This window comes from Camelus ferus, chromosome 6 (genome assembly GCF_009834535.1).
Source record: "Camelus ferus isolate YT-003-E chromosome 6, BCGSAC_Cfer_1.0, whole genome shotgun sequence".
NCBI lineage: Eukaryota > Metazoa > Chordata > Mammalia > Artiodactyla > Camelidae > Camelus > Camelus ferus.
In genome coordinates, this window is record NC_045701.1 from 70,698,072 (window position 1) to 70,721,780 (window position 23,709).

The window sequence follows — 23,709 nt, forward strand, 5'->3', positions numbered from 1 at the left end:
TAAAAGTGAGATGGCGGTGGAGAATGCAGCTTGCGCTTGTGGCCCAAATGAACTCCCTAATATGCCCCTCTCTTGAAATCTAGATGTGAGAATCTGGATGGGGGCAGGGGGTTTGGGTCACCCTCCAGGGCCACTCTTGTGGGAAGCAGAGAACCCAAGACGACGTGGTCATATGATTGCATTAACTGCCCAGCAAAGGCACGTGGTCTGATGGACATCACATCTCCCGTCTCGCCGAGTTCACCCCTCTATGTGGGAAGAGAGAGTGAAGACAGAAGAATAGGTCAAAACTTCTCCCCCAGAATTTTCAAGACAGATGAGGTTTTGACTTTATGGCCCTGTACAGAGAGATGGGAAGGGGGAGAAATTATTTTCTTTACAGAACTAGAATCCAGGAGCAGCTTTGTACTAAAATGCTACAAGGCTGCTTAGAAGCAAAGGCTGTGTGCAGATGATCTCCACAGCATTCTCAGTGCCTTCTGGATCAGAGTAGGTGGTCAATCGGATGGATGGATGGATGGATGGATGGATGGATGGGTCGGAGCCCTGTAAGTGACCAGAAAGTCTGACTTTATTGGCAGACAAGCTCTCTTCCCTGCCATGTGTGCCTTGAAGTGATCATTTCTTACCTATGAACTTCCCCCAGTAAAAAGAAGGAAGAAAAAAGAATCCCCTTGGTGTTGACCTCTCTAATTTATCTTTCATGCTTGAATCTGTCTTCCTTTGCAAACCTTCTGGGTCTGGCAGAGCTAGAATATGTGTTCGCTCCGAAAGTGAAGAGCCTGTGGAAGACTTTTCTGGTACTGGGCTCTATGGGGGAAGCACGTGCTAATTAATTCCATCTCCTTTGCCTCAGTCTTTTCCTCAGAGATGCCAGATGCACACACTCACTTTTAACTTAGATTTGCTTCATCTCATATTCAGGGTGTCTTAACAAGTATGCAGAATGGGATGTGTGATTTGAGGGGAGGCACCATGCCAGCCCCAAAATAGCTCCCTCTTAAACAGGTGCAAAGGTGCTTGAGATGCCTCCATCCTGATCCATTTTCTTCAGAGGCAGTGTGCTGCAGTCTAAATGCAGTTCCTCCAGTTTTAACTGTGTACAGTCTTGAGAGAGTTCTCTTTCTAAGCCTCGGCTTCTCCCTCTGTGTCATGGGCTCTGACCCAGTCTGATGGGGCTGACTGAAGGATTACTGCCGTGCCGAGCACATAGCAAATGCTGACTCAATGTGACTTATGCTTGGGGTAGGCATTGCTGATGTGCCAAGGATAACCTTGGTGTGAATTAATTGATCAAGTTTCTCTCAAGAACAGAATGAACTTAAGGGCAGGAAGAGCACCTTCAGGTGGGGAAAGGGTTTAGGGGAATATGGGTGAAAGAAAGGACACGGTCCTGGCAAGACCTGGGGATGTAAGCCCCTCATGGAACCTGTCATCCGGCTAACAGTGCTGGTACTGCTCTTCTGCCCACTCCAGGCTGGACTGCCGCTCCTCCTGCTATGATGCCTGGGCAGATCCCAGACCCTTCCGTGACTGCGGGCTCTCTGCCAGGGCTTGGCCCCCTGACCGGACTCCCCAGCTCGGCTCTGACCGCGGAGGAGCTGAAATACGCCGACATCCGCAACATTGGGGCCATGATCGCCCCTTTGCACTTCCTGGAGGTGAAACTGGGCAAGAGGCCCCAGCCCGTGAAAAGTGAGGTGAGCAAGCCTTTTTCCCCCAAGCAGGATCCCAGGGTAGGATGCCTGAGTTAGTGTCCCGGGTCCAGCCCTAAACTCACTGTGTGACCTAAGCGTTGCTGTTTAATGTGGGGTCTGAGGACCAGTAGCATCCATGTCACCTCGCAGTTTATTAGAAGTACAGAATCTTAGGCCTCACACCAGACCTTCTGAATCAGAATTTGCATTTTAACAAGCTCACCCAGGGAATTCATGGCCATGTTAACATTTGAGAAGCATGAGGTTAGGGCAGGATGCTGACCTTGTCTCTGGTTCTTCAAGGGGCAAGGAAAGAGTGATTAATAATACAAATATTGAATAATAATATTTGGTCCTCTCTCTGGGGTGTTGGGGCAACCAAGGGAGATAATGGAGATGTGCACATGCTTTGAAAAGTATACAAAGCAACGCCAGTCTTGGGTTATCTTTAAAAATGATTATCATTAGTCACATCATTGCCTGTATCACTCTTGGCCCCAGGCTGGAGCTGAAAGCAGGAACTTGGAGGAGGGGTGGTGTGGGCTCCCTTCCCAAGCCGTTGCCAGAGCTGGACTTGACCTCAGTCGCTCAGCATCGCCTACCTCAGCTAATGTTTGCAGGGGACCCACACATGGAGACACCCTCCTTGGGTCCCTTGCAGCTGCAGCTTTCCTGAAGAGTAGCTTTTCCCTGGGGACTGGTGAGGAGCAGAGGTCCCCAGCATGGGTGAGCATCTGTGCTGGGCCCTGCCCGCAGTCACTTCGCCGGGGCTGATGATTTGTCCAAAGGTCTGATCCAGTGAGAACCCCAGCAGGCCATTTCTTCAGAGGCCAAACAGGATAGCTGCCCACCTGGAAGGGAGGAGGAGCTGGTGCTGGGAGCTGGAGAGGTGGCTGGGTGGGGAGGGCTGGTTGGAAGCATCTGAGTGTCAGGTGCTGGACCGCTCAACAGGGAGGGAGCATTCACAGGCAAAGGCATGCCTGGAGCGGGGCTCATCCTGTAGGATGGAGCTCGTATGGCTGGACATTTCTGAGAGAGGGACTCTTGAGTGGAGAGAGGTGTCTGGGTACCCACAGGGTATTTTATGCCATTCCTGCTCTCCTCTCCTCTCCCCATGAATACCATCAAGACTGCACACAAGGGCTGCCGGGGGCACAGACCAGGATGGTACGCTGGCCGTTGGCAGATTGGCCGTGGCTCTCAGATGTGTTTTGTTAGGCCTGTGCAGTGTTTTAAAAGAAGCTTGAACCAACATTTCATTTGAAAATTGGGATTTTAATCTTTGATTACAAAATAGGAGGATCTGGCCGCACGGTGCCCTGTTCACTTCTTTCCTGTCTCCAGTCTGCCACGGGCCCCCGCAGCGCCCCGCTACGCTTGATTCTGCCTATACTGTCGGGCTTGCTCTTTGTCATCACCAGCTAGCTGCCTTCATTTACCTCGGACTGCATGGCCCCTGCCATAGGCATTTCTGCTGGGGACACCTGGATTAGGGGCACTGTAGATGCCCACTAAAGACTGGTGATTACAAGATGAGAGTTGACGGTAATTAGATTCTTCCGAATTGATTTTGTAAAATCAGCGTGCTGTCAATAGCACTCCCTGGCTTAGTTAGTCCTCTGTTTTTTTATTATGGAGAGCCCTTGTCTTTGGTTTTTTTGCTTTTCACCTTCCCAGGCCCAGAACTTGAAAGCCCCTGTTTCTGGGTGACTCCACAGTATTTAAAACCATTTAAAACCAGTAGCTGAGCAGGTTCACTGGGGTATGGAGGCTGTGGGATTGATGGAGTCAGGTGCCTTGGTCAGGGGCTGGCCCAGCGGGGATCTGCCTGGTGGCAGCGGCTCAGTTATCACCTCTTCCCTCTGCGGAAGGTGCCGGGGGAGATTGCTTGCTTGCTTTTGGAAAAGGCCTTTATTTGGATCGAGTATTTTTACATTCACAGCCTCCCCCAAAGTGGTGGCGTATGCCCTGTACCTGACAGTGACGTGCCATCCTCACAGGCACCCACAAACACACACCATCCAGGCTGTGAAAATAAAAAGCCATTTTTAGGGTGTATTTGCATGTCCTTTCCCTCACTGTCAGACTGCAGCATTGTGGGGGCGTCGAGGCAGATGGAGCCACGTAAGAAGTGCTGGCACAGAGTCACAGCCTGGCACTGGGGTCTGACCTGCACTGCTCTGGGTCAGACCCAGGGCGGGCAGGGGGCTTGTTCCTAAAGTTCCCAACTGAAAAAGAAAGCAGGTGGAAAGAGAAACTTACATGGAGAACTTTACATCCCAAAGACTTATTTGCATATGGCAAACTGCCTTTGGTGGATTTTCACATTGGCATTTTGGACTAGTAAAAGTCTCTTGATTAATAATAAGATAAAGCTCACATTTATTAAGCATTTAATATGTAGCAGGTCCCGGTGGGAAGTGCTTAACACGTGGGATCTCGTTTATTCCTTACCCGATCCTGGCGACTGGGTTCTCCCCCATCTTAAGGAAGAGGAATTTGAGGTCCCGGGAGGAGGAAGTCAAGTCACTCGGGGTCACATGGCTGGAGAGTGGCAGAGCTGGGCCCTGCGTGGGGGTGACGATGTTGCTATAACAGTGGTGTGTGCGCCAGGCACAGTTCTGGGTGCTGTCTGTGAAGTATGTCATTGAACTCGCCCAAGAACCCTTCTGAGGTCATTATTATTCATTATTATTACTGTTGTTATTGTTAAGCGCACATTATGGATGAGGTCAACAAGGCTCGGGGACGTCCAAGGTCACATAGCTAGGAAACGAGCCCAGGCAGTCTGACTTTTCAGCCAAAGCTTTTAACCTTATGCTGTGCTGCCTCCTGTGCTCTCTGCTTGCCTTCCAGGCTTCTAATCAGCGCTCTTTGGGGCTGGGGAGGCGGGATGAAGCTGGCCCCGGAATGCACCATCATTTTGATGACATGGCCCCATTAGCGCTGAGCCCGGCAGTTCTGCAGCCGGATCATCTCCCAGGCCCCCGGAGGGAGGACGGGCCAAGCCGCTCTGCAGCCAGCTCTGTCCGAGCCGGTCTTGGGCTGTCCGCCTTGCAGAGGCCAGCAGTCACTTGGGCCGTGTCCACATACATGAAGCAGTTGGGTAAAAGAAAATCGGACGAATTATGTCAAAGGACAGATTTTGTAAATGATAAAGTGCTTTGTGCTGATGTTGTTATTATATGGTTGACACATCACGTGAAACTATTTCACTGCCATCTGCTTGCCTGCAGTCCATTCATCCAACAGATACTTGCTAAGCACTTATCATGTGCCTAGCACTGTGCCAGACACTGGGAACGAAATCATACAAAGCCTCCCCACCTCCTACCCTTCTCTGGGACTATGTATTGTAGTGGGGACATCCAAAAACAAGCAAATTCATATACACAATAAAAGGCCAGCTAGCGGTCAGTATCATGAAGGAAAACTAAACAGACCACGTGGGCGGTGAGTGGCCGGGCTGCTCACCGTGATGCCTGGCTAGGGAACCTGAGCATGTTATATTCTGAGTTTATGGGATTTTTAGAGCCAGTGCTTCTCTCTTGCCTCTTTGTTCTTCTTTCCTTTCCAGTACTCCTTTTCAAGACAGCTCTGCTCTCTGGCTTTCTCCAGAGCTTTCCTTCCTTCCTTCACTTTTTGTTCTGCAGCCCCTTAGAGTTGGACTTCTCCATCAAACACTCTGTTGTCCTGGAGATCTCAGCCCTTCCTGTGTGGGTCATCTCCGAGTGGGCTGCTGTGGTTGCAGGGGCCACGCCCTGCCTCTGGGCCTGGAATGCATTTCCAGAAGTGGGGGAGGGAGGCCAGAAGCCCCGCCCTTGCACACACATGCACACACACACACAAACACACACCAAGTACTTACTTAACAACCTGCTAAATGGGACCCCTCATCCTCTGTGCCACCCTGCAGTGCTCTAGAGGGGACTCAAGTTCAAGGGAGGTTGGCCTGGATGACCTTTTAAGAAAAGGTTGCAAACCATCATTCCATGGGCAGGAGTCAGCCTACAGATGAAATTTGGCCCTTACAGTGTGGTTTTCTTTCGTTCTTTCTTTTGTACAGTGTGGGTTTCTTTTCTTTCTTTCCTTTTTTCCTTCCTTTCTTCTTTGTTTCTCTCTCTTTCTTTCCTTTTCCTCCCTTCCTTCCTTTCTCTCTCTCTCGCTCTCTCTTTTTTTAATTCAATGAATCACTATATGTAAAAGTTGGAAAATGTGGACTTTGGGGCTTCTTTAAAAAACCCAGACTGTCTGGCTACTCTAGGCCCACACCCTTATATGCACCGCAAAGCCAGAACTGAGCAGCAGACACTCACTGAATTGGCGTGCGATCCTCAGTTCTCCACAGTCCTCACTGCTCCCTGATGCCTTCTCCCCAGCCCATTTCATGCTCTCTGTGTCACCAGCCTGCTTTTGAGTTTGCATCTTGTGTTTATATCCCGAGGATGGGGCCTGCAACTCCCATTCCTTTTTACTTCTTCCAGACAGTGGACACAGCCTTACCTATAGGCTGTATGTTTAACACAGACTTGTTGGTTGGAACATTAATTAGCTATGTCAACTCAGCAAGTCACTTAAATTTTCTGTCCCTTGATTTTGATGTCTCCCAGTTCTTATCTCCAAGCATCTGTCCATTTGTTTTTCTATTTCTGAACATAAGTAACCTCAGATAGAAGACAAGAGGACACCATGAAAATCAGACCAACCATTCCCAAACTTGGTTGATCATCAAAGCCACTTGAAAACTTCTTATGAATACAGGTTTCCAGACCCCACCTTGGGCCGATGGACTCAGAATCTCTGAGGGTGGAGTCCATGGGATCTGTAGGCCCATTTGGAAACCTGACTGTCTGTTTATACCTGTCCTCGGGCTCTTTCCTCCTGTCGGGGCGCATCCTGAGGGTTTCCCCTTGAGGAACCAGTGTGTGCGTTCCATCGCGGACCGCCTTTCCAGCACGTGGTGACTGGATCCTTGTCCTCGCGTCATCTTTGGAGCAGCTGTTTGGGGATTTCACACTGGTCACTTCCCAACTTCTCCAGGGGGCCCTAGAGAACATTTAGAAGGTTTTCACCTGTGGAAGAAGTGGGCCTTTGAATCCATGGACTGTTATCTCGGGTGGCCTTTGAAGGTGTGCTCACTCTCAGACTTTGCTCACCAGAAAGACCAAAATGTTCATCCATGTTTAGCCTGAGCACAAAAAGTTGCCCCAAACCAGCTGATGTGCTGGGTAAATGTTGGCGTAAGCAAGCTTGTGTTTTTAGTGATTTAAAACAAAAAGGCAGCCCACTGACATTTTTTAGCAAGCCTTGCATAATTGCTTTTTAATTTGTGGCTCTTTGGAATAGCATTGGCCTTCTTCCCTCTGACTCAGATGCTTTTTCTGTCTCATACTTGTTTGGCAGAGAGATCCAATCTGTCTCTTCTTGGAATAGAATCTCGCAACTCATCTTTGAAATCCTGAATTTCCACTTTAGTTCCATCACTTTGTTAGCACATTTTCGAAGGCTGTTAGCTTTTTTTTTTTTTCCCCCTTTAATAGTTTAATTTGAGGAAGAATGAGTGATAGCCAAAGGCAGCGCTGCATGTGTTTAACTTTGGCCCCTGTAGTATTGAGTCTTATTTGATACCATACCCCAGGCATTCACAAGGGTTCTGAACCTCTTATTTAACATCATGGGTTGGTCACACCCGTTGTTGTTCTAGCACTGGGTCCCTTGGAGAGATGGTGTTGGGGACATGGCTGGATCTGTATATTCTTAGTAGAAATCAGACACTTCTAAAAAGTTCAAGGAGTCCTGTGCTGCCTTCTTAGATCTCTATCTTAAGATGGGGGTAATAGCACCTACCTCCTAGTGTTGTTGTGGTAAATAAAAATGAACGAATGCAGGCAAAGAAGGGCTTCACATGATGCCTGGCACTTAATAAGATACACAACAAATGTAAGATACACAACAAATGTAAGATATAATGGTGATTATTTTTCAAATGTGTCGATCAGGCAAGTTAGTTTTAATAATTGATTCAAAAACTGTTCCTTGGACTGTCATTTGCTTGAGGGATTTTGCCTTTGGAGGTGGTGAGTGGTGAATACTCAGGTATTTTGAGGTGTCCGGGTGTCATGGGAGCAGGGCATTGTCCTGGCTTCCTAACCAGACAGGCTGCTTCTGGGCTTGGGTTCAAGCTTCTGGATTCAAAACCTGGCTCTAAAGAATTAAAAAAATAGAGAGAGAGAAAAAAATCTGGCCCCATCACCTACTTCCTGTACAAGCTGGGACAAATCAGCTGGATCTTTTTTGGGTGCAATTTTCTCATCTGTATAAGGAGGAAAATCAAATTCATGGAATTTCATTATGAAGATGAAGAAAGGCACGGTGTACAAAAGTAACCTTGACTGCAGTCAAGGTTCTGGATGTTTATATGGTTTAGATGCAGCCAGAGTTTTAGTTACCTTCACAAACTGTAAATGAGAGACCCTCAACCCTCTGGGTTCCCCTAAGCAGCCCTGTGGGGCCCTTTATGTTGTTTCCTGTGTTGTTAAGATCATTGCTAGATTCCCAGGAACCCTCAGTTTTGTGAGCAGCTCTGTGAAATGGACCGTCTGTCAATGAAGGTCATCTTCCTTTAGTGTCCCCAGATCCGTGGCAGTGTGGACTCAGCGCTGGGAAACTGAGTCCTCTCATGAGTCCTCCTCTGATTGAAGGACTCTGGGGCCAGCCAAGTCTCTTTCCCCTCTTGTGCCCAAAAGACACCAGACGACCTCACCTGAGGTTGGAGCTCTGAGACCTAGAAGGACATTTGGGCAGAATCTAGCAGGCTGCAGAGATACTTGGATTAAGTTCAGTGGGCTTCCTCTCGATTTACTGACCCCACAAGGCTGCCATCCTGCCCCACATGGGGCTCATTGACTGTGCCCTGTGTTTTGGCTGCAGGATCCCCCTTAACTAAGCACAGTGCATATGCATGTTCTGGGTGACAAGCTCCTCCACAGTTTGCCTCCATGGCCCTTCTCCTTCCCCCTCCTTCCACCCCCCACCAATAAGAAACCTTGGCTCTTTGGAAGCTGTGTCACCAAGCAGGACCATTGCATTGGAACAGTTTGGCTCTGGAGAGGTTATTAAACATTTGAGTGTCAACTTCCTCCCTTGTAAAAATGGGAGGATGGTAGCTAGACCCCTATGTTACAACATGTACAAAAATTAGCTCAAAATGGATTGAAGACCTAAATGAAGAGCTAAAAATCACAAAACTCTTAGAAGAAAACAGCCACAAATCTTTGTGACCTTGGATTAGATAATGATACCAGAAACACAAGCAACAAAAAAATAGATAAACTGGGCATCATTAAATGAACAACTTTTGTGCTTCAAAGAACAAAGTGTGAAAAGACAATCCACAGAATGAGAATTTTTGCAAATTCTACATCTGATAAAGGACTTGTATCTAGAATATATAAAGAACTATTACAACTCTAATAAAAAGACAAATAGCCCAATTTAAAAATGAGTGAAATATCTCAACGCACATTTCTCCAAAGGAGATATATGAATGGCTAATAAGTACACGAAAAGATGCTCAACACCATTTGCCATCAAAGACACGTAAATCAAAACTACAATGAGATATCACTTCACTCCCACTAGGATAACTATCATAAAAAGAACAGATAGTAACAAGTAAGGGTATGGAGAAGTTGTAATCCTCATACACCGCTGGTGGGAATGTAAAATGGTGCAGACACTTTAGAAAACAGTCTGATATTTCCCCAAAAGGCTAAACATAGTGTTACCATATGACCCAGCAGTTCCACTCCTAGGTATATGATCAAGAGAAATGAAAACATATGTCCACACAGAAACTTGTACAGGCATGTTCGTAATATCTCAAAAGTGGAAACATCCCAAATGTCTGTTATTTGATAAATGGATAAATAAAATATGATAGAATATTTTTTGGAATACGGTGGAATATTATTTGGCCATAAAAAGGACTAAAGTACTGCTATATGCTACAGCCTGGATCAACCTTAAAAACATTATGTTAAGTGAAAGAAGCCAGTCACAAAAGACCACATATTGTATGATTCCATTGATATGAGATGTCCAGAGCAGGCAAAGCCATCGAGACAGAAAAGAGAACCAATTCCCTGGTGCCTAGGGCTGGGGGAGATGGGAGAATTTGGGGGTGATGGCTAAAGGGTATGGGGTTTCTTTTGGGGGTGATGAAAATGCTCTAAAATTGATTGTGGTGATAGTGATTGTAGGTGATAGATGAACAACTTTTAAATAAAGAACGGCTGTTGAATTGTACACTTTAAGTGGATGAATTATATGGTATCTGTAAATTTTATCTTAATAAAGCTGCTGTAAAAATGGGGAAGAATGATATCTACCTCACCCAGGTACAGGGAGGATTCAAAGGGATAATGTATGTAAATCACCCAGCATTTATCGGTGCTCAGAATTAGTAGCTATGGTGATTAAACCCCCCTTTTCAGCCAACAGCAGTGAAAATGCCAAAATCTGGTTAGGGCTACTTTCTCCTCTTTCTCTTTTGTTACTAGTGGCCATCCAGAAGCAGTGGGAGCAGTCTGGCAGAGTTTTGTATGGAACTCGGGCAGAAATATGGAGTAATCCTGGCTACTTATTAGAGTCCCCTGGAGAATGTTTAAAAAATACTGACTGACGTGCCACCCAGAGATTCTGGTTCAGTTGGTCTGGGTGGGGCCGGCAGGTGGTTCTAATCTGTGGCCATTGGTTGAACTCTGTGGTGCAGGGTAAACCGGCCCCAGGTCTTTGAAGGAGTGAGGTCATTTGCGTTTAAGATGGAAGGATCACATGAGCAGAGCTCTTTATGGTTTGCATATTGCTTTTCTGGAGATTATCTCCTTTGATCTGTTCAAAAAAACTTTGTGAGGTTCGTGTTTTTAGTACCATTAGTTGTTAGGGAGCTGCAGCTCAGAGAGATTAAGTAACTAGCCAAGGTCCCGTTTTTAAAGCATAATTTTATCTAATCTGTTTTTTCAAAAAAGCAAAAACCACACACATGCTCATACCTATTAGTTATCAAATCGAACACCTTGGAGAGCACTGCCAAGGTGACTTCTGGTGCCAGGTTAATCTATTTTGCATAGACTTCAGAGCAAAGCCCTTTCAGCTATTTCTCTTTAACTGATGAGCATTCTGAGAGTGCAAGGCAAGCTGAACGAACATTATTTACATATATGTGTGTATGTGGATATATGTACACGCATGCATGCACATGTACACCATTTGTAACAACTGCTGATCTGTGTGTGCAAGGAGAACGTAAGAGGAATCATTTGGATCCTGAAGCTGTCAGAAACCCGTGACTGTCCCCCATAACCTCTGAGTTAAAGGTTTTGCATCCACCACAACACACCTTAATGTTCTCATTGAATGACGATAGTAAGTATATGATACAATTTGAGCCTCTTGAATCTATTTATTGTGTTGTGGAATTATTTGAACTAGAGACTTTTACAGCTGAAACCGATCTGAAATCCACTGGTTTACATCAGCGCTACTCAAAAGTCAGGTGTGCAGGCCAGGGGCTCCAGTATCTGGGAAACACAGACCCTGGGGTCTCACCCTAAACCTACTGAAGCGAACTCTCTGGAGGGTGGAGCTCCCAAATCTGTGATGTAATAAGCCCCCCAGTGGGTTCTGATGCTCTCTGAATGTTTAGAAGACGTAAACAGTCCCTTCCAGCTCTGGCTGGCAGTGATGCTGTCTCAGAATGGCTACAAGTGTCTAAAGCCACTTTTTTCTCCAAACCTATCTCAAGTTTCCTGGAGAGACCTGCACACCAACAGATATTCATTAATGTGTGTGGTACCTGAATCTGTGTAAGGCAGGGTTGCTCTCTGAGTCAGCAAACACTTTAGTATTTCCAAACCACTTACTTCCAGGTCTTGAGATGCTCCCGCTGCCAGCATTCACACCCTAAGGGACTTCCCAATTAATTAAGCTGCTGAGCTTGTCAAAAGGCCGGCTCCTTTATTGTTTTTGAAGTGAGAAATCAGATAAACTGTTCTGATGCCAAAGGAGCCCTCATTTGCTGTATCTGGCCTGGAGTTCAGCAGCTCTGGTCTGAAAACTGGAGCAGGGGGAGCTCTCCGCACCCCCTCATCTGTCTGGGTGCTGCGAAGCCCCTCCTTCCCTCCTCTCTGAACTTTGACAGCATCTATTTCATTACGTAAATCACTCATGGTGAAATCACCTTTCCATCCTCCAGGCCAGGCATCCCTGGTTGTGAGTTCCTTTGACCATGTCATCTGGGCAGGATTTTTATTAGCTGGCAGAACGAAGTAGAGGTCGTCGTTCTGCTTGGTGATTTGTCTGTTATCTGTGCCTTGTGCCTGAAAGAAATTGGCTGAAATCCGTATTTTAGCTGCACATCCTGCATACAGATTAAACGGAACTGCGTTGGTGGGGAATAATTAAGCCAAGGACCTTGTTTTTCACCTTGAGGATGAAAGACAAATGACTTCCAAGGCTTTAACAGGAGGATGGCACTTGAAATGTTCTTCTACTTTGGCCAACTTGGGACTTGCAGAATAGCCTTGTTCATGAATATTCTTTGCAACAACTGCATTTTCATCTAATTGTAGACAGTCATTTTGCAGGAGCCCTTGTCTCTGTCCAACCCCTCCCTGACCCCCCATCAGGCATAGCACACTGCTTGTTATTGCTGCTGTTAAATATCCAGTTTCAAGTGTGTGATTTACTCTTTTGGAGAAGAAAATGCATTTTTCCCTGCCAGATATATTCTGTTTCCTACCAGTCTTTTGGGGGTGGGGAGACTCTTGTGGGGACCACTCTTTCTCTTCTTTTCTCATCTTTTGAAGCAAATGTCAATTGGGCAAAGAAAATTGATTGACTGTCTAGTGGGAAACCAAACCTCCCTAAACCATACATATGAAACGGGCCTGAAATAGACATATTTCCACACACAAAAAAGAGCCGTCATTCTTCAAATAGCTCTTGTCCGCAAAAGGATTTCCCGGCAAGTATTGTCCATTTTCTCTTCAATGTTAGGTTTCTGCCCAAACCAAGGTGATTTTTGCTCTATCTCCTGGCCTCGCCCTCACTTCTGCAGTAACAGTGTTTGCTCTTCCCTCGGCAGGGCCGTCCACAGGTGGGGGCCACCCTGCCCAGCCGGCTTTTTCAGGCTTTGTTCCAAACACAGTGATGCCTTTTCTGAGCAGTGGGAACTGCTGTTCTCCACCACTTTCTGAGAGAATGGCCCTTTCGTACTCTGTACATGTAAACCAGCCCCAGGCTTCAGAGGCCTATTATTTTATGGGCTCTCTTAACCCAGGAGAAGATTTCTACTGAGAATGGTTTGGTGGGAAGGAATAGGGGAGCCAAGGTCAAGGAGACGCTTCCTCTTGCTGAGATGTGATGAGTCAGGGAAGTTGGTTTGGACGGATCCCCTGTAGCTCTGATGCTCAACAGTGAAAGTGGAGGTGGGCTTTTAGCTCATAAAGAAGAGGCTCCCTGCTTCCTTCCAGAAGGCAGTGTGGTCTGGTTGGTCTCACCGCTGTCTGACTCAGAGACCTGGGTGGACTCACTCCTCTTTCCTGAACTTGAGTTCCCAGGCCTGTGGAAGCAGCAGGGAACAAGGATCTCTAGGTCTTCTTAGGTCCAGAACCTCAGGATGGAGCTTGGTTTACAGCCAGGCTGCTCTCCACCGTTCCCTGCATATGCCAAGTGCACTGAGCCATCGCTTCTCCTGCTGCGTGCGCGCCCAGCCAGGAGAGCGGAGTGAATCGTCTTGGCAGGTGGAGCCATGGCCTCTGCCAGCTCTTGTTCAGAGCCTTCACCTGGTAGTTGGCTGGGCTGGTGCTTTAAGTGAACACGGCATCCAGTGTGTGGGTTTGTTCATAGGTGGATGTGTTGGATCACAGCTGGCACTGGGGGCAGCTGGAAAGGGCACTGGATGGGGAGTCAGGAGTCCTGGGTTCTTGTCCAGGTCACCAGCTCTGTGGGTCAGGCCTCCCTTTAACAAACATTTATTGAGTCCTGCTGATAGCCCTAAACTCTGCAAGGTGCCGGGCACACAAAAAGTCAACAAGACGTGGACTTTGCCCTCATGGAACTCTCAGTTAAGTGGAGGCAGAGACTGAGCACGGCTGGGGCCAGAATCAAGTCAAAGTTCTATGGGAGCCCAGAGCAGAGGGACACCTCCCCAGCTTGGAGGGGATGAGAACAGGGAGGACTTCTGTACGAGGTGATGCTTGAGATGAATGTACAGCATGAGAGCAAGCCAAGGGGGACAGCAGAGACAAAGGCATGAGGCCAGGGAAGTGTGAGGGCTAATAGAGGCTCAGTGTTGCAGGAACATGGTGTGAAGGGTAGAGATAGATGAGAGGTGAGACCAGAGCAGGTGGGGACAAGTCACAGGGAGCCTTGCTGGATACATTAAGGAGCTTGGGCTTTATCCTAAGGATGGTGAGGAAACCCCTGAAGGCCAATGACTGCATCAGATTTGCATCTTAGAAAATTCCCTCCAGTGTCTGGGATGGAGGATGGTCACACAGGGTCGGGAGGGAGGTGGTGTAGGAGAGAGAGACAGACAGAGACAGAAAGAGACAGAGACGGAGAGAAGAGGACAGCCTGGAAAGTGGTAGTGGGAATGGAGAGCAGGGAGCAAATCCGAGGAAGATTTAGAATGTAGAATTGGATGACTTGTCTGGTCAAAATTGGAGAAAAGGAGCGGGTCAGGTGGAGGGTGCGGCCTGAGTGTCTCCCTGCAGTGCATGGGTGGGAGGTGGTGCCCACTGGGGTGGAGATGAGAGAGGAAGTCACCAATTGAGGATAAAGACTTTGAGGGGCTGCAGGACATCTGGAAGGAACTTCCAGAGGGCAGCTGGAAGTTTCGGTCTGAAAATGAAGATTTGGTTGGCATTAGAGTGTAGGTGGTAGTTGAAACCACACGAGTCGGTGAAAACGATAATCTGTAGGTGGTGCATATAGAGGGTCCTGGGCAAGAGACAGAAGAGGAGAGGTCAGAGAAGTAGGCCAGACAAGGTCATGTTGAGCATCCAGGGCAGAGAGGATTCCAGAAAGAGGGGGCGATGCACAGTCAGGTGGAGCCGGGAGGCCCGGGGACTAACCCAGCAGTCTCCTTTGGACTTATCTGTGAGGACCCAGGCCCTGCCCGCAAGTGTGAGCCTTGGAGCAAGCGTTTTCTTCCCTGGGCTTCAGTTTCCTCATCTGGAAATTTAGGGGTGGGCCTCGGTGTTCCCAAGAGACTCCTTTCTGGCTCTTAGAGGCTGCGAAGTGACTATTTCTGAAACTTGTTAAAAGCAGGGAGATGTCCTTCCCACATCACCCGCCCTTTCCCCTCAGTACAGCCAACACTGACCCTGAGGGTTGGATGAACAAAAACCCAGGGAAGTCAGAGCTGGATGGGGATTTGGGGCGATCTTGGTCCAGCCCAGCGTTTGGAAGGCAGCATGATGTACGGGAGTCGAGTCGTCATCTTTTCCCAGCTTGGTGGCCTCGGGCAGACACTTCATTTTGCTTCCTCACCTGTAAAAGGAGCCCCCAGCACCCACCTGCAGAGGTGACTTGAGGGTTAGGGGAAGTGGGAGCCATCGGGTTTATTAAAGGAGAACCGCAGGACTGGGAGATGGGCCGATTGGCCCCAGGTCACGGAGCAGGGCAGCGCCGTGACTGGAACCGGGTGTTTGGTGACCAACCCCGCCGGGTCTGTTGCCTGCCAGGGCCATAAATTAGCAGCCCACGGCCGGGGCAGCCCACAGATGTGTTTTGTTTGGCTTACACAGAGTTCTTTTCAAAATGGCATTTGTTGCCAACATTAAAAATGGGGAGATTTCACCTCCAAACTCTTATTTTCAGCTAGTCTTGAAAACTTGGAAGATTTGGCCCTACTGAGCCCACCCTGCCCTGGGGCTAGTTGAGGTGTCCCCTCTGGGGGCTGCAACCCCATCCTTCCCTCCTCCCCTACTAAGAGTTATTTGCTTGGCCCCTGGGGGTGACTTGAGTTTGCAACTCCAGCCCTTCGACTGACCATTTGTCTTGAATTTTCTCTTAGAGCCCTGCCCACTGTTCACTGAAACTGTCCAATATTTCATAGCTGAGGTCCAGACCTTGGCCATTTGGAGTGAGAGGGCCTGGGTAGAGAAGGTGGGAGGGAGAGGAAGGCGGAGTCTCCAACAGCTCAGCCCCGAGGGTAAGTGCTGGGAGGGGGTGCCTGGCCCCTGCGGGCAGCAGAGGGTCAGCCAAGGTGTTGGATGAGGGCCCCTGGGGTTGCCTCATTCCTCCCTGAAGGGGTGGGAGGAGGCAGAGGGGACCCTGGGCCCCTGCCTGGCCTACTTTGCTGATGCTTGAGGGGTAGGGTGGTGGGGGCAGAGTAGTGGGGAGGAACAACAGCCCCTGGCTCAGAGCTGCCCTGTTTATGTGGGAGAATGTCTGGTATGTTTGGTATCTGGGTGTTTACTTCCCAGGGTGCTCGTGGGTCCCTGGTGTTGAAATGTGGCTCCGCCATGCAGTGGGGAGGGCCCTCAGGGGGCCTGGCCAGGACTTGATTTGGAGGCAACAGGGCAGTTACTCCAGGTCTGCCCACTGACAGCTTGGGAGCCCTGAAGCACCCCCACCTGCACCCGCCCCACCCCCTCCTCTTATGCCAGATTCTGCCTGTGCAGGGAGGAGGGGTGTGCCCCCCTGGCAGCAGAGCCTTAACCTCCCTGCCTCACCTGGGAAGCTGGCATTTTCAGAACCCTTCCTGTGTCCCCAGCTCTGGGCGGAGACTCCATCCATCCCCATTACAACCCTCTGCAATAGGGCCTTGTGCTAGCAGTGAGGGGTGGAGACTCAGAGAGGCTGAGTAACTTGCCCAGGAGCACACAGTAGAGCTGCTGGGGGGACCCAGGCCTCTTAGGCCCCAAAGCTCATGCTGACAACCCTGATGCCTTGAGCCTCAGATAAGCCTGTGCCACCATGCTTAGTCTGAGATGAACCTTTCAGACCTTCACGACTCTGCTTCGTGCTGAGGGGGTGGATCTGTTTTGTTTTTTGTCCCACCCCCTCCATTCCTGCTTGTCACCTGCTTTATTGCTCATGTCGCTGTTGCTTTGTCGATGTGAGAGTTTCTGTATTTGCAGTGCCTGGGGTTAAAAGTGTCATTGCCCTTTCTCATCCTGTCTCTTTGTGGGTCCCCCGAGGTGCATGTTTGGAAATGCTTATGAAATGTCAGAATTCAAAATCACATCTCGGTTATGGTTGCCACCGAGGGAAAGCCACGTGTCTGGCAAACGGGGCCTGAGAAACATGACCAGGGTGAGGGTGAGGCCTCCTCCTTTAAACCGTGCTGCTTTCGTGATACACATTTGGTGTTAAATTGTGCAACAAATATTTTTTACTTAAAATCACCCAGGTAGGAGAAAAAAATGAAATGGTCATTGCCCTCAGAGTCAGATGCTTCTGCTGCTGCTTCACAGTCCCATCACCAGGGTGGGACTGAAAGGGGGTCGGGGGGTGGAACTTGTTACCCAGACCACCCACCCTTCAAAGAGCAGGAGGCTCTCGGGCCCTGGAGCCAAAAGACCTGGATTTGAAGCTGTCACGGACCTTCTGGGCAGCCTCAATATCATTAGTTTCCTCATCTGGGAAAGTGGGGAGGATAACAGGACTAGATTGTTTACTGAGACCATTTAACTCCCTGGGACTCCTAGTCGCAGAGATTCGATACCTACTGAGGTGACCAACCTCGGTTTGCTTAAGGGCCCTTCCGCCTCCACGCTCTGCCGCTTTCCCAATGGTTCCTTGGGTAGGTTTTCTCCCCTGGATTCCTGGGACCACCTTCTGCACCACCTGGCGTCACCTGACTTCGCAAGGCTGGGACCCTGGTGTCCCAGGCATCTTTCAGTGGCAAGAGGCAGAAACCTTCTCAAACTGCCTCCAGGCCAAAGGAGGAATTTTCAGGATAGATTCAGGGGTGCCCATCGTGGCCCCCAAGGAGACAAAGCAGAGTCAGGCCCCTCCAGTAGGACCCAGATATTTTCTTTTTTGGTGTATGCTTTCTGTCTGTCCCTCGGTCTGTCTGTACCATCGGCCTCTGGCCATGTCCCTGTGTTTCTGTCTCTGTGGCTCTGCCTTGTTCCTCTGTCTCTCTCCAGCCACCTCTGTCGCTGTGTTTCCCTGTCTCTGTCTTTACCTTTCTCTGTCCGGAGCCCCCCCACTCTCTTGGGGCCTGGACAGAGTGAGGCAAGCAAGAAGCCTAGGGCACAACATTTAAGGAGGCACCCACCCTCGGGTGCTGACCCTACCCTGGCACGAGGCCCAGAGTGAGCACCTCCCTAAATGTGTGCCCTGGGCACCTCATTGGCTGCACCCTGTCCAGGCCCTGCATTTTTTCCTGTCTGTCACCTGTTCCCTCTCTTTGTCCGACCCCCTCCTGGAGCTGAGACCCCCTCCCTCTTGCCACATGGTCTCTGGTCTCTGCTCATCCCTACATGTCAGCAGCTTGCTCTCTCTGCTTCTCTGGCCTCATGGCTGAAACTGGTTGCCTGGCCTGCATGGCCTCCCAGCGCAGCAGTCCAGTTTCAAATTTCCAGGCAGTGTATATGGCCCCGCTTGGGCCTGCCACTCACACATTGTCCAGTCGGCTGTGGCCAGGGGATGGGATTGCTTTGGCTTCAGTGGGGCCTTGGGAACAGGCTCTCTGAGGAGGCACTGCTGAACATGAGGGCTCTGTGGGCTGTGGATCCCCAAGTCTGTCCTGTGATGTAACATGTGGTGCAGGGGCCCCCCTCACTGCCAGAACACAGACAGCTTTGTCCCGGGGCCTTCCGGGGAACTGGGGAAAAACAGAGCCAGAACCCAGTTTGAGAACAAGGAATGATCTGCCTGCTGCACCCCCTGCCCCCATCTCATGGTTTTTACAGGCATTGAGGCTCAAGCTGCCTCCTCCTCAGTCTGGATCTTCCAGCTGTATCTACAGAAAAAAATCATCGTCTCCCATTCTGGGTTCCGGTTTTTGATGTCTGAGCCGTGTGTGGTGAAAAATGGTCTCTCACCCACTCAGGACCAGATGCTTTAGAGGAATGGGGGAACATCAAGGAGAAGGCAGCAGCCTCGACTCTGGGGATGAAAGGAGGCCTAGGGGAGAGTTGGAGGCAGTCTCCAGACAGCTTCAGTCTGGGAGCGCAGACATGCGGGTCCCGGCGAAAGGAGCCCGGGTTAGCCCGTGAGGCTGGAGAAGGCCAAGGGCACTTTCCAACCCCTACCTTATTTCCTGCAGGACCTCAGCGTCTGTTTTCTGTGTGTCCTCTGGGAGGCTCTTCAATAGCAGGAGGATTTAGGGGAGATGCAGCACAGCTTCAGAGGGGAAAGTGTGTGATGGGGCTTTGGGGCCATTTCTTGCCTTATTGGGAGATGTTAGCCAAGGTGGGACGTGGTTGCAGGAAAAGCCCAGAGATGGACTTGGAATCTGGTAGTGCTGTATTACGGGAGGGCTTTTGGCTTAGGTGCACAGCCTGGGTTTTTTCAGGGCCTGCTTGGGATTCGTGCAGACCTGCCACAGCCATTAGTGGCCTGCGCCTTGAGTCTTGACTCTATCTTTGGCCGAAGTGCTTCTGCAGAAAGCAGCCCCCACCCCCTAATTTTTGCTGGGCTCCTGAAGACAGAGAAAAGGCCATTCTTGGAAGACAAGCCTCCTTACAAGCACTGGAGAAGAGGTTATGTGGACGCAAGCGTAGGCAATAAATCACTTTTATAATGATAGAACCCAAGCCTGTGAAGTGCAAAAAGCAAAAAGCAATTCATTCTCTCCGGGGAGTCAAAGGAGCCTTCCTGGAGGAGGTGGCATTTGCTCTTGAAGATTGTAAGAGTTTACAAGTGGGAAAGGAAGCTTATTTCAGGAGGGCCAGGCTGGCTGGGAGAAGGGTGAGATGTGGGAATCGAGAGTGATGGCAGGAGGGGATTGATGTGGCTGCAGAGGGAGGGTGGCAGCCCCCTGTCTGGATGTCACCCTGGCCCAGTTGATCTCTTAAATTTCCAGCGCTGAGCCTCTTTGCATCTGCTGTGACAGCAGCTTCCGCTGTCCCCCAACTTTATGTAGGCTGAGGCTCTGCACAGGGCTGGGGTGGGGAGCTGGGTCTTGGAAGACAGAGGTTGTGTCTCCTAGGAAACGGCGGCTCTGCCAGAGCCTGGGGTTGCTCCGGGGTGAGGGGCTCGAGGCCCTGCGAACCCAGCAGGGACCAGGTTGCACACATCACCTTGGCAGTTTGTGGGCAAACCCTCTTGGCCGAGGGGAGATTGCATTGCCAGCCACTTCCTCTAGCTCCTTTCCTCTGCCTGTTGTCACGGTTACCTCGGCCTTGTTGGGGGTGAGGTAGAGGTTGGGTGGAATCAACTTTGTCCGGGTTTCTGTTTCCCTAGATGCGGGTCAGCCAGAGGAGCTGTCACTTCTGGTTCTGTTTCAAAGGAGGCCAAGGGGCTGGGAGGTGCTTGGGTGTGGCGGTGTTGACAGGGCGCCTCTCCAGCCAGCCTCCCAGGCTTGGTGGGAGAAGCTCCGAGGTGGAGAAGGAGAGAGGGCTGTCCTGCCAGGGCCCGTGCCGAGGGCCGTGGGTGCTGGTCCCCGGCCCAGGCCCTCGGTCCTGAGCTCCCAGAGCATGCCGGGAGTGCAGGGAGAGAGGCTGTTGATTTTCCTGGCATGAAGCCCTTTGGGCTGAGACCTCGTTCCAGGCCTCAGGCTGCCAGAAGCACCCCCACTGGCTCCAGAAGTGAGAGAGTTGGCACGCCCAGGGCAATCCAATGACTTCTCCAGTGGCCTCGGACTATAGGCTGTCCCCAGCCCGCTGGCTCCGTGTGTCCTCCAGATTCTTCTGGTGGGTAGTGGACAATGAGAGGCATTCCATCAAAGTGACCCTGATGGGCTGGGGCTGTGTGGGCCAGTGGGCAAGAGCGGGAAGGTTGAAGACAGAGAAATCTGAGTTGGAATCCTGCCTCTACCGTTTCCTAGCTGTAGGGCCTTGGGCAAACTGAGCTGTTGAGCCTTAGTCTCACCATCTGTAAAATGGGGCAGTAATAATACCTTCCTCATCCGACGTTGATTGTGAGAATCACATGACCTGTGTTTAAAGCATTGAGCAAAGTGGGCAATAAGCAACAGCGCTGGTTGTTATTATTATTAATGAAACAATAATAACTGCAACTTGGAAAGTCCCTGTTGATGGGCATTGAGTTTCCTCCTTCCCATTCGATGGGCCCTGTTTCACGCGTGGTGAATCTCCTAGTGAGTCTGGGGGAAAAGCTGGCCTGGTGACTCCCAAGACCCCTCTGCCTGTGTCCTGCGCAGGGCACTTTAGGGAGCCCTGGGATCCTGGGATGCAAGTGGGTATTCTGGGGAAAGAACATGCAGAGGCAGAGAGAAGGATTAAACCCGGGTGAGGGGGCTGAGGAGACTGTTCCATTACCAGGAGACAGATCAGAGTGTTTGGAAGGAGTAAGAGGGAGGAGGGAGGTACCGCAGGGAGGTGAAAGAGTGGGGGTAGGAGGTGAAATCAACACTCATGCCCAAGGTGTTTTGAAAGGAAGTGCCTGGGAGCTGCTGGCCTGGAAAATAGTGCCCTGAGGGCTTGGGCTGGGTGAGAGAACAGACCGCCACCACCCGTTGGGTATCACCTCTGCGTGAGGAGGTCGCCAGGCTCCGGGCCTCCTGAACTCTGGCAGAACCCAGGTAGCTCTGCCCTCCTGGGGCACTGACTCCTCCCAGGCATGCCCACCTGCCCCAAGAGCATCCTTGGACCAGCTGGGAAAGGCCAACAGGCTGGCAGTGGGGCTTGCTCACGCAGGAAGTGGGTTAAGAAGGGGCCTGTCCATCCGTCTGTCTGAGTGTCAGGACAAAAGCTGTCCTCCAGGCTGGCCTCCATGTCTCATCAGTGGCTCTTTGCCCTCACAGCTAGATGAGGAAGAGGAGCGAAGGAAAAGGCGCCGAGAGAAGAACAAAGTCGCAGCGGCCCGATGCCGGAACAAGAAGAAGGAGCGGACGGAGTTTCTACAGCGGGTGAGCGGGGCCGCAGCCAGGGTGGGGCGCCAGCCTTGTTCTCTAGTGGCTTGTGTACTTGTGGACTGAGAGACACCATCCAGTGCCTGCAGAATCAATGTGTACCCACTGGCATCTGCCCAGGTGACCTCGACCCCTCTGCTCCTCCCTGTCGCCTAGCCAGTGCCCCTCCCTGAACCAAGATGACCAGGGCAGCCTGCAGCTGTTTCTGCCCACCCAGATCCCTGGAAGGTGGGAGGAGCCAAGTTCCCAGCCTCTTACTGAGGTTAGACCCTCGGTGCTTATTGATCCAGATGGCCCAGGACTGGTACTGCACATGCTGGTACACTGAGGGCTACCACAGTTGTCTGGGGTGGGTGCGAAAAAAGTAGGTGACAATTCCATGCACATGGGCAGTGGATGCAGCGACAGGACAGAGATAAGCTCCTCCCTCACTTGCAGGAGGCTCTTCCAGCCCTGCTTCCCATCTGCCTGGCCTCGGTTCCCCCAAAGATGACCCTCCAGCTCTTGGCTGCTGCCCTCGAGACCAGCGGTCAGCTCTGCATGCAGAGGCCAGTGGAGGGCTGCCTTGCCTTGGGTCCCTCGGGGCACGCCCCTGCCCTTCCATTTGGAATGTGCCAAACAGGTGTTCATTCTTTTTCTGGTCTCTGAGGCCTTCCCTGCTCCTCAAAACAGTAGATGGCAGTGAAGGAACATGACCAGCCAGTGGTCTCCAGCCTCCCCACCCCCAATCCCTTATTCATTTCTAAATAACAGTAGTAACGCTATATAATAATAACATCATGGGGCAGGCTCCTGTTCTAACGTGTGCAACAGTTAACAGAAGTTGCTAACATCTGTAAAGTTGGGCACTGTGCAAAGTGCAGTGTGTATCTGAAGTATATGATCTCATTTTATTGGCGTAATGATGGTATGAGGTACGTGCCTTCAGATTTCTCGTTCTGCAGATGGGGAAACTAAGGAAGGCGTGGTGAGGTTAAGTAAGTTGCTCAGGTCCTTCAGCAACTAAGTGCTAGAACTGAGATTTGGGCCTGAAGCTAACTGCAAAGTGTTCGTCCTCCACACTGCGCTCTGCTGGCTCTAATTCATTCATTCATGAGTTCATTCTTTCATTCATTCATTTGTTCACTCTTTTGCTCGTTCACTGATTTGCTGACAAGTAGTTTTAAGTACGTACTGAGTGACAGCCCTGTGCCAGGTGCACACACAGGCAGGCCCAGCTGTGGTCCCTCCTATGGGAGCCAGAGAGACAAGGCTGGGTTGGCCTGGGTTTTCTCTGATGCCAGGGGATCTATGGGTCTCTTCTCATGCTTAAAACAAGCAGAGAGCAGATCTGAGGTGATGGGTGCTGACACCGTGGGGGCGTGTGTATACCTACTGGCTCTGAGCATCTAGGGCGGGAACCAGTTGTCATAGGCAGGAGTTAGAGTCCTGGAGCCAGGTGCCCTGTTGGAAGAGATGGTGGACCAAGGCTGGGTGGGACGTTTTCAAGAAATTTCTAAGACATGGGTCTCAATTATGCCTTTAAGATGGATGGAGTGGCACATACCTCATTTTCAGCCCTGAGTGCCTGCTGAGCTGGGCGAGGCACAGCAGGAAACAGAGAAGTCTCACATCACATCACATCCCTGCCTTCAAGGCTTGTCAGCCAGTCAGCAAGCGAGATGGGGCAAGTGAGCGCACACCAGTAACACACTAGTGCAGGGAACAGGGCTGGTGCTTCACACGTCCCAGTAACAATGGCTGAGCACCTACTGTGTGGCAGGCATTTCACGTGTCTGGTCTAATCTTATCACATTCCACTGGGCTAGACATCAATCATCCCCATTTTAGACTTGGACCTGTAGCGCAGAGAGGTCAGGTTACCCGCCCAGGGTCATATCGCTAGCGTGCGCTGGAGCTGGGATTCCTCCATTGATTTGCTGACCCATCCATCCAGCCAGTAGTGTGGAAAAA

At 50.4% G+C, this 23,709-nt stretch overlaps 1 protein-coding gene across 1 annotated transcript in view; it reads left to right on the forward strand.

Annotated features, from left to right (window-relative positions):
• The window catches only part of JDP2 (Jun dimerization protein 2), a 37,596-nt gene that overhangs the window by 8,090 nt on the left and 5,797 nt on the right, over positions 1-23,709 (forward strand). The window contains exons 2-3 of the mRNA XM_032482398.1: positions 1,477-1,700; positions 21,649-21,753. Coding sequence (XP_032338289.1) covers positions 1,500-1,700; positions 21,649-21,753 — 306 coding nt within the window. The 5' untranslated portion in view covers positions 1,477-1,499. The remainder of the gene's footprint in view (positions 1-1,476; positions 1,701-21,648; positions 21,754-23,709) is intronic.